This window comes from Branchiostoma belcheri, unplaced genomic scaffold (genome assembly GCF_001625305.1).
Source record: "Branchiostoma belcheri isolate BF01 breed outbred unplaced genomic scaffold, Haploidv18h27 scaffold44, whole genome shotgun sequence".
Taxonomy (NCBI): domain Eukaryota; kingdom Metazoa; phylum Chordata; class Leptocardii; order Amphioxiformes; family Branchiostomatidae; genus Branchiostoma; species Branchiostoma belcheri.
Genome location: NW_017804065.1, coordinates 38,887 through 48,981, shown reverse-complemented (window position 1 = coordinate 48,981; position 10,095 = coordinate 38,887). Strand labels below are relative to the sequence as shown.

Genomic DNA, 10,095 nt, shown 5'->3' with positions numbered 1-10,095 from the left:
AGAGAGAGAGAGAGAGAGAGGTGCAAATAGGGGGTACATAACGGTGGGCACAGCAATGACATCACGACATCCTCTTGTAGGTTACTCTCAGACAACAGCTGCCTAACTGTTATACGCTGTACGTTATTTTTCTGTCAGGAAAGGTGGGCGGTTCGGACCACAACAAGCATGGCGGAGGGTCCAATTACATCTGCGTGCCGACCTTGAACGTGACGTGGGACAAGTACGTTGATGGGCCGAACAGTAAAACCTTCCTGTACGGAGCGGAGTTTGAGAACCCCGGGACTGGCTTCTTCTCCACCGAAAATGCGCAGGCTATAGAGTCGGTAAGGCTGCCAGTATACTCTCAAAGCTGAGGCCGATTGGAAACACTGGAAAGACTACATGTGATCTTTATTTCTGTACCGTTTCCTAGCAGCCGGCCCAATCAAATCTTACATAATCTATACATAAATCTAACTGACATTCATACATAGTTGGGACTTTGTATGTTTTTAACCGTTCCGATATTCCAGCTTCAAGACTACGACGTGCCGTGTGCAGTTTGCCGCGTCCCGACCCATCGATCTGTCCTGACAATCCCGGCCTGGACCAGCTGCCCTAGCGGCTGGACACGGCAGTACAGGGGCTATCTCATGACGGGCCACGAGAGCCACAAGGTGAGAACTCTTGGCAAGAGATTAGAGACCAGCAGGAACAAAGTAGTTATATATAGGAGAAACGAAGTAAATGCCACTGTTGATGTCTTCTCTGTTTTTTTTACCTTTGGAGATTTTGGTGTGTCTGTGTTTCCAAATTTCTGGAGACACTGACAGGAAGGTAAGGCATGGGTCCCATGGCCCAGAAAAAGTCGCCGTCCTCAATTTGAACGATAGGTTAGGCCACGTTATCTTATTTATTTGGTTTCCGTACATTTGCAAGAAAGATCTTAGCAAAAGGACACCATCATGAAAACAGATGAAAACGGACACCGTGTGACACAGGAAAACCTAAACACATGACTATATATATATATATTCACTCCCTAAAACTGTGTGTACCAAGGTATAGACTACAAATTGTTTTTATGTAGATCTTCTAGTTCAAGCGGAGGTATGTGATCTTCGATTTCTTCTTTCCACTACAGGGTCGGAACAAGTTTGAGTGTGTTGACAGCGCTCCGGATATATTCAAGGGGACGTACGAAAACAAGAACGGCGCGCTGTTCTATCTGGTGGAGGCGGTCTGCGGTTCCCTTCCGTGCGGCCCGTACATCGCCAATCGCCAGATAACTTGCGTCGTTTGTTCGATTTAGAACGAGGAAAATTGAGCTGTCGTTATGAAACTGTACACGAGATACATTTGACGCCAGCCACTTATCGCTAGATACTTTCGACGCAATCCGGCAAATATAACCCGTGTTGTTTGTTATAGAAGCTAGTACTTACGGAAACTGTACACTAGATTATGTAGTACGTAGATATGCTTAACGCAGGCCAGTTGCTCATAAGTGTGAGCTTTTCGGCACGATGTGCTAACGATAAACTGCCATTTCAATGTATTTCAAGCTTAAGACTTGGATAGTATTGCCGCATGTTGTGAAAAAATGAACGCGGATGGATACAATGTAAAATATTTACTATGATGCTGTAATGTAATATTGAAGAGGTCAACTGAAGTTGGGAGTCAGGCTAGATCATGAAGTGACGGGCGGACGGACAGATGTGACCTATCTTTTAATTTCCGAGACTATATACACTATTCTGACCATGTTCATTTATGTCTGCGTGTGTTTTATCGCATCATCGGAGCTCACGTAGTGTCTTCGTTATACATGTTCCTGCTAATTATAATGATAATGATATAATGATATGAATCTTTATTGCATGTTCTTGCCCAGATGGGCTAAATGCACAAGAGGTCATGCAGTATGCTACAGTTTGGTAGATGGCACTGGCACACCACTAACAGGTGGACATGAGGTCGAATTGCAAGGAATTTAAAACAGTGCTAATTATTCTAACAAAGAAATCAAAATACACGGCCTTCTGTGGGGTGGGAAGCCCATCCACCTTTGAACCGAAGCGTGTTCAAACACACTCTCGATAGTTGATATAATGGGGGCAAGGCCGGCGTCAAAAGCTTCAAAAGCTAGCTGTAAAGGTCAGGGCAAAGTACGGAGTCATATATGTAGTACGGCAGGTAAAGGCGGATATTATTTTGCCTCATCTAAGAAACTTTAATCTGTTGGGAACATCACAGACTATATACTACAGTCGACTAGTCGATCGAATCCATCTGATATTCAGGGGAGTAAAAAAGATAACGAGTGGTTGATACGATGGAAAAAATGAAGACCGGAAAGTCCCCCTGCACGCAAATGGACCAGTCCTGTTAGTCCTGTTTTTTCCGGACACCTGTTCTGGCCCACAGGCAACATGAGCGCGTTCTTGTACAGTAGCCTGCTGGCCGTGACGGTAGGTTTCTACTTGGTTTCTACTTGCCTATTAAGGTCCGGTCTTATTCGTCACAGGATAGATTTGCTCTATAAGAAAGTAATCAACTCAATTGCGCAATAATTTTGACGGATACATTGTATGACTATGGGGACTTGGTAAACATGTACTCTAATATCTACAATAGTCTTTTTATATGGAACAGGAGCTATATATTTAAGTAGGGTAGTAGTTTGTATCTGGGATAATACAATCTATTTGTTTAGAGCGTACGTATTGGCCTCTCTCGCTACCCCACGTCTGTCGCCCTCTCCGCCCCTCCCTCTCTGTGCAGAAACATGTACAGTATATGTGCCAGGTCGGCTAAATTCTGATATTTTTGCCGAATTCAACCATCCACAGCCCCTTAGGAAGGCCCGGTGGAGGATATCGTTAAGTCAGCGTTGAACGATTAGTCCGTCAAAATACCGGGCAGGTCGCGACCTCAGTAGGATACGCATGAATGGCGACAATTACACAGGTCAGCCATCAACGTGTGATTGGCTTTGTGCCGAGTCCAGACCATGCTAACTTTATGTATCTATTGCTGACAATATATATCCTATAATATGTACAGAATAGCAACGAGAAAAATGAAATCGCTGTCCGGTTTGTCTGGTACGCTGAAGAATGGACGTGCGGTGAATGCAAACACACACACGCAACCACCCACCCACCTAAACTCACACCCACTCACTCACTCACACTGAATATATAATTCTTGTTTTATTAATCTGGACTTTATTTGACCATCCGGTTTCTGTACAGATCTTCTTGGGAGAGTGTTGCCATGCAGCGTTGCTAGGCAACCCACAGGTGATTGACATGACGTACACCTTCGACGACACCACAGTGAACTGGCCTACACGTGAACCTTTTCGTCTCAAAGATACATTCCGAGGCTACCATGAGAAAGGCTACTATTACGAAGGCAGTTCCTATGAGGGATTCGAACATAGCGGTACCCACGTGGACGCGCCTTCGCACTTCTGTAAGGACAAGTGGCGAAGTGAGTGATCAAACTTCTACACGACGTCATCGAAATCTAAATAAGTATTCTGTTTATTCTTGTTTCTTTCACTATTGAAGAACGCTGCTTACTATGTGAAATTGTTCAGGTAAATCTCTGTACCGAAACCTCTACCTGTACCTTTTAATCTCAAGCAGATCTTTCTGTGGCAAAGTCATAACCAAACAGCAAGGCAAAATGTAACATGTAAAATCTAAAAATATTTAATAAAAGTTGGTCCCGATGATTGGACTGGCTGTTGGAAAACATAGAAGAAGGTCGCAATCTTCCCCTTCTGTCTGGGAGTATCCGATGTTACGTTTAGGTACGCAGCGCTACGCTGAAAGATACAATGCTATCTCCCGTCTTCCAGTGGACGCTGTTCCACTAGAACGCCTGATGGGCCCGGCTGTGGTTGTGGACGTGTCCAACAAGACCGATAACAACGCGGACTACGCAGTAACGGCTCAGGACTTCCAGGACTGGGAGGTCAGCAACGGCAGAATCCCCGACGGATCCATCGTGTTAGGTGGGTCGTTACGTAATACAAAATAAATCAGACAACTACATAACCTTTCTAGTTAAACGCTTCAACATCCGATAACAGTCATCTTTCATCAGTGGCTGAGCTAAGGAGCCTCTGAAAACCTGTACATAGATGATACAAATAGCGGAAGTTATCTAAAATGTCTAACACTAGATAGAATTTGTTGTTTATAAGTTGTTGGAGGAAGAAATCACTAAATTTAAATGGAAACGTTTTGCTTGCATCTTTGTCAGTTCGAACCGGCTGGGGCCAGTACTGGTCAGACAAACGAAAATTCCTTGGAACAGACACCACCGACACGTCCCTGCTGCACTTCCCCGGTATAGACCCAGAGGGCGCTCGTTGGCTGGTACAGAACAGAGGGATGCACGCTGTTGGAATTGACACCGGATCTCTCAGTCCTGGACAATCCCATGTGAGTTCGACGCATTTCTCTTTACTCTGGAATGAAAAGTGCTGAATACAAATGATGATTACAACATTTACAGTCATAAGATACAAAACGTACCAAATACGACAGTATTTGCATGATTATTTGTGAAAACCTATTCATCTTTACTACTGGCTACAAAATCAGTCATTTGTGCTGTTTCTGCCTTATCATTAGGTCAGGGGTTTAGTTTTTTTTAATTTGATGCAGGGACCATGCATGCATTGCAATATACGTTTTTATACCTTCCTAGACCTTCAGTGCGCATCAGGTATTGTGCGAAGCTGACATCATCGGATTGGAGTGTGTCGCCAACATAGACAAACTACCGACCACAGGAGCCACTGTGTACGCTCTGCCGCTCAAGATAGGGGAGGGGAGCGGGGGCCCGGCCAGGGTCATAGCCATCATCAACAACCCTGCGAGTGGCAGCGGTAAAGACGAACTGTAGCTGTGCATATCATTAATTATTGATATGATATACGGCCACCGCTCAAGGGACAGAGCAAAATCGGTCGGTCGGACAGGTGGTCTGAATAGACAGGTTACCACAAGACGGCTACTTTTGTCTTAAACATTTGTTTATTGAAAAAAATGTGCCAACCCAAGTGTAGAAAATATGGTTTATTGTTATATACACACGACGCCACAATGTCTAAGTACATATAGTTTGTGTACATGTGGACGGTAGAGTACCACTATTGTACACTGTCATCCAACCAATAACAGTGGTCTTCTGTATAAAGACACTGATGTTCTCATGACGTGAGGTGATGAAGACGATGTTTTAATAACTAAAGTACTGGATAGTTGTCCTGAAATATAATTATTTCTAAACGACAGTTTTCACAATCTACTTGGATCTAACGTAATTAACAACGTTAATTATATTTTAATCATAACATCAAGGGTGACACAAATCTCACTTTAGTCGCTCATCGGTCACTCAGCTATCGTCGTCTAGTGAGAAAACGGCCCAGAAGAAGGCTAACTGACGACAGATGTGCGTGTGTAGTTCAAGGTCACCCCAGCATAATCACCAGCAGTCGTGTTGTTCTGGGAGTTTTCACACCGTGATATTTTCACTCGCCAGCCTTATGTTGGACGCCTGTCGGGTGAAAATATCTCGGTGTCAAAACGCCTAGAACAGAACAACTGCTGATGATTAAGTTCCTCTGCTTCTACCCTTGCTGAATAACGTATTCTGTTTCCACTCTTGACAAGTAAACATCGATAGCGGGCCACTCGGCAAGACTAACGTGTACTCACCAGTCAGGATATCACAGCTAAGGAAACAAGAAATCGAAGATTTCACACCACCGTGAAGTATTAACTGTTGTTATAAATTTCTGGTTTTATTCCTGTGTATTTTTCACCGTCAATCACATACAATCCCAGAGTTCCTCCACCACCCAACCTTTGGGGAGACCATTTTGACATCGAACGAATTCTTCCTGCCAGTCTGCGGTTACAACATTCCCCCTCACTCCCGCGGTGACTTAACTGTACTCAAATGCATATGAACACAGAGAGCAAACAAACAAAGAAACAAACAAACAAACAAACAAACAGACAGACAAACACACAGAAAACAACCTGCTAAATTGGTATTGCACAGCCACATCCAGATTAAAACTACATATTCTTGAGAAACACAAAATCTGAAAAGTAGAACACATTAATACGTAGCATCCATGACCATTGATATTTCTTGCTAGCATGCTTAAGTTCATTTTCTACCATTATGAACACATCTTTATGCAGCCTTATGTTACTTTTTGGGTTGGTACTGGGAGTAAAACGCGAATCTTCAGTACTGTCCTGTAGTCCCGAATCATCTCGCAAGTCGACAGAGTCACTGTAGTTTTGTACTCAATTAACAGGTGATGCCACTGTTCTCCCACTTCTGATCGCTCAAAGACGTGCCCAGTGGTCGTGCCAGCTAGTGGAAAGGGCGCCCTAGGGCATTTTGTTTCAAGAGAGACAACCACACTGACAAGAACTCGGGTACTTCATAAAGGACATTTGTTAATCAATCAATTTTTATTTAATCAATAACTATTATCAATACTCAATATATTTGGCATTCACCCAACCGCTCCCATGGCAGTGCACCTAATCGATTTACTCAATCAAAACTGATTGAAATAACGTATGTTTATTCATATCCTTAATTCATTTTTGTATTACGCAATGTCCTATTCGGTTGTCTAACCTTCATCGACACAAGAGGACTGACTGTAGGGTGTCCCAATCCTCATGAGGTGTGTTGGCCAGTAATGGTTCGGTCACGTACGTCGTACGTTCGTCGCACGATCACAAACAGATACCCGTGCATCTGTCCAAACATAACAAAACAAAAATTAATCTGTCCGCCACAAAATCGTACGACGACCCACACAGATGCGTTCTCGCCGCAAGCTTCTAGGGGCGCCGAGCTGGCAGGTTTCTAGACGCCAAATGTAGTCAGGCTAGGGACAGTTACTGTATGTACTTGAGAACTAGTGACTACTATGACCGTTTTGGGCACCTGTTGCCATTGGGTCCTCGTGCAAATATGTGTTTGAGTAATTATAGCGGCCGAGGCGGACTGACTGTGTACAGGCGACGTGGCCAAAAATGGGGTGGGCACTTGTTTTATGTTATGGATGACATCCTTTGAGCACCCCAAAAGTGATGCGAGCGTGAGCGAAAACTAGTTGGGCAAAAAAAGTTGCCTTCGTCATGAAACGGTCAGGTAATTGAAATACATTTTGTAAATGACTGAACACACGGAGCATCATCATGATATACCAGACAATGACTTCTTTATTGTTGTTATTTCACGTTGTTTTTTTTATCTTTGAAATGATTTGGTGGTGCAAGCATGTAGGTATCGAGACCTTCTTCCCCTCTGGCATCTTTTTCTTTTCCGTTCGACCTCTGTAATCCTTTGATGAGCACCCCAAAAGAAACTGCATGGTCTCCTTTTTTGTCGGTGGAAACGGACAAAATGGATATGCGTGCGCGGATGTCATCCACATTTTAGTCTGTGCTGCCTGCACCTCTATACCCCAGTGCTCGTGCAGATATGTATTGTGTAATTATAGCGGGGAGGAGGGTCATCTCAGGGCAGACAACGTGGCACAGATTGGAAAGGCACTTTGCTGCCAAAACACGGTACTACTATGTACATATTTGGACACAGACAGATTGTAGATGTGTCAAACCAAATACGCGTCCCGCGCCATGATTATATAAAGATTTATAATCCTACAGTCTGTGTCTGGTGACCGTTGGTGACCCTGAAACCACCATTAAGTGTGAGCGTCGACAATTATGTGTCCACGCGGGTTGTATGGTTTGATAAATAGGTATATAAACACCATTAAATAAATTGGCATAACTAGTATCAAACAAGTAATTCAAATGTAACGAGAATGGATTTCTTAATACAGATTTGACAAATATTTCGAAACTTCATTCTAGTTTCATTGATCTGCGAATCATTTTATTCAAATGGTATACTTGGCGAGAATAAACTAAATTAAATCACATTGATAGATAAGCCAGGGTTGCCAGGCCCCGTTCTTGTATCAAAAGTATGTACCAATTGTAAAGGGGAGGGATTCTAATGTTCCATGCAAACGCACATACCTTTGATAATAGTTTATCTGACCAAAAACCTGCGCAACATGAGGTTTAAATTGACAGATAAAGATCACGACGATTAAAGCTGCACTGGTGTGTATTTCACTTTAGTGTAGCGCCTTGCACAGAAGCGTAATGGTTCACGAAACGTACGGCAGGTCATTTTTCCAGTGGAACGTTCTGTCGCAATAGGGGTGCCCTATTAAACACAGGTCTGAGGAGAGAGTTTAGTATTTAAAATACACAACTTATGACTAAAACAATCTACAACTGTTTTTCTGCCCCCAACTTGCTCCAAAGCACCTGTTTAAAAAAAAAATCAAAACTGCATTTTTTAACACGCTCGTCAACCCCAAAAGAAGCGTCGAATTCAAACAGATTTTTCACTCCTCTTTTGTTGGAGCGTACGGACTGGAACAAACTTTGTGAGCTTGTCATTATCAACATAACAGCTTTGTCCATTCCTGGAGGCACATGCACCCATGCATAACGCCACAACGATGATTTTTTTCAAACTAGTTCGGAATTAGAGGTAGGTTGGAATTAGGGCTCCCACTGTTAGAATTCTAAGATTTCTAACGTTGCAGTACTAAAATTAAACTTGGCCCCGCCCACATTCCGTTTTTCAGTATATATTGAAGTACGTGACGGTAGAGATGGGATAATTCTGGGCGGACTCCAAACAGTCAACCGGCGAAGTCATCAACCTAACCGAAGAAATCTACCCCGACATGGTAAGGCATCTGCAACCATCTTCTTAGCATTCTATCATTACTTTCCTCTGCTTCTTTCGTGAATCACCAGTTGACATTTACAATGAGTCATGTGCACATTTAATTTAAAAGTGTATTATACAGTAATAACTACTAGACTGAATTGCTGAATTGAAAAGAAAGAAAACCAACAACTGTGGTATAACTATGGTATTAGCGTCGCGTAGGTAGGAAGTAGGAAAATTACTCCAGTTTCGTTAGTTTAACTTACTAAGGTGTGGTCATTGCAAACAGAGCTCTGGGGGTTACATTTTCGGAACGATTCTGTTGTGAACAGAAGTAACTTTCTTGCAAGACCTTCTATACTGAAAAGTTGGTCAGCAACGCTAAACGGAAGATATCTTTTCTCCATTAAAGATTCTCCATTAAAGAGGCGGGATTCTCGTCTGATTATGATGCACAAAATCACTAACGGACTTGTAGCCATTCCACCCACTCGTCTGACCGAAGGATCTTAAATTGTCAGAACAAGCATGGACCAGTTGGCAGCGTCCACTGAGTCCTTTTTCAGCTAGTGCCAAATGAGCGAACTAAAAAGGTTTCAGAAGGCATCTTGTTACTATGTTGGCAGAGAAAAGTATGTTCTAAGGTCATGTTCATCACACAAGTTCATCCAAACAAAATTTTTCGGAGCAGACCGCCGTGGTCAGATGTCACAAGCTTGCTCTTGGAACACGCGATAGGGTTAAACCGTGCGACCCAGATTTATTTATGGACCTGTGCACGTGTCCACTTTACACCTGTTTTTTTTTGGCGCCAACCATATTCATAAATGTTGGAGGCTTGGAAAACAGACATCATTAAAATCTTTACCATGGGCGCTCAAGCACTTAGTCGTAAACTATATTCTATGTAGGTATTTTATACATCCATTCTGCCCTTGATTTTATTAGTTTGCACCGTATATTATATGCAATGTATTACACTGTTCTTTCGATACCTGATGTAAATGTTTTCTTTCAGTGTGCCCTTGCTTTGAAAACGTACTTTACTATCTAAAATGTTTCGTCTCTCTCTTTGCACTATCGACACTACAGGGAATATCATTCTGCCTTTAGCCTGTGATATTATAGTACACCATTTAACCCATGTGGGTAAGAACATGCAGATAAAGATGACGATCCTCCATGTATTTCCGCAGCCTGTCCCAGCGACTCACGAGCTGCACGTCTCCGGCTCCATCAACGGCCGGGAGTTTGACCTGGCCGGGCGGGGCACAGGCAACGCAAAGG

General features: G+C 43.1%; 3 protein-coding genes across 3 annotated transcripts in view; all 3 read left to right on the top strand.

The window, feature by feature from the left end:
- The window catches only part of LOC109478568 (short-chain collagen C4-like), a 3,028-nt gene extending 1,273 nt beyond the window's left edge, over window positions 1–1,755 (top strand). Inside the window, exons 3-5 of the mRNA XM_019780214.1 lie at window positions 139–326; window positions 516–659; window positions 1,127–1,755. Coding sequence (XP_019635773.1) covers window positions 139–326; window positions 516–659; window positions 1,127–1,294 — 500 coding nt within the window. The 3' untranslated portion in view covers window positions 1,295–1,755. The remainder of the gene's footprint in view (window positions 1–138; window positions 327–515; window positions 660–1,126) is intronic.
- A 92-nt stretch (window positions 1,756–1,847) lies between these two features.
- LOC109478569 (kynurenine formamidase-like) lies at window positions 1,848–5,355 on the top strand. Its single transcript, XM_019780215.1, has 5 exons — window positions 1,848–2,456; window positions 3,243–3,483; window positions 3,857–4,012; window positions 4,264–4,445; window positions 4,714–5,355. The coding sequence occupies exons 1-5, from the start codon at window positions 2,418–2,420 to the stop codon at window positions 4,909–4,911; spliced, it is 816 nt and encodes a 271-aa protein (XP_019635774.1). The 5' UTR covers window positions 1,848–2,417; the 3' UTR covers window positions 4,912–5,355.
- Window positions 5,356–9,977: 4,622 nt separating this feature from the next.
- Window positions 9,978–10,095, top strand: part of LOC109478403 (GFP-like fluorescent chromoprotein dsFP483) — a 4,919-nt gene continuing 4,801 nt past the window's right edge. Inside the window, exon 1 of the mRNA XM_019779932.1 lies at window positions 9,978–10,088. Within this exon, the coding sequence (XP_019635491.1) occupies window positions 9,978–10,088 (111 nt within the window). The remainder of the gene's footprint in view (window positions 10,089–10,095) is intronic.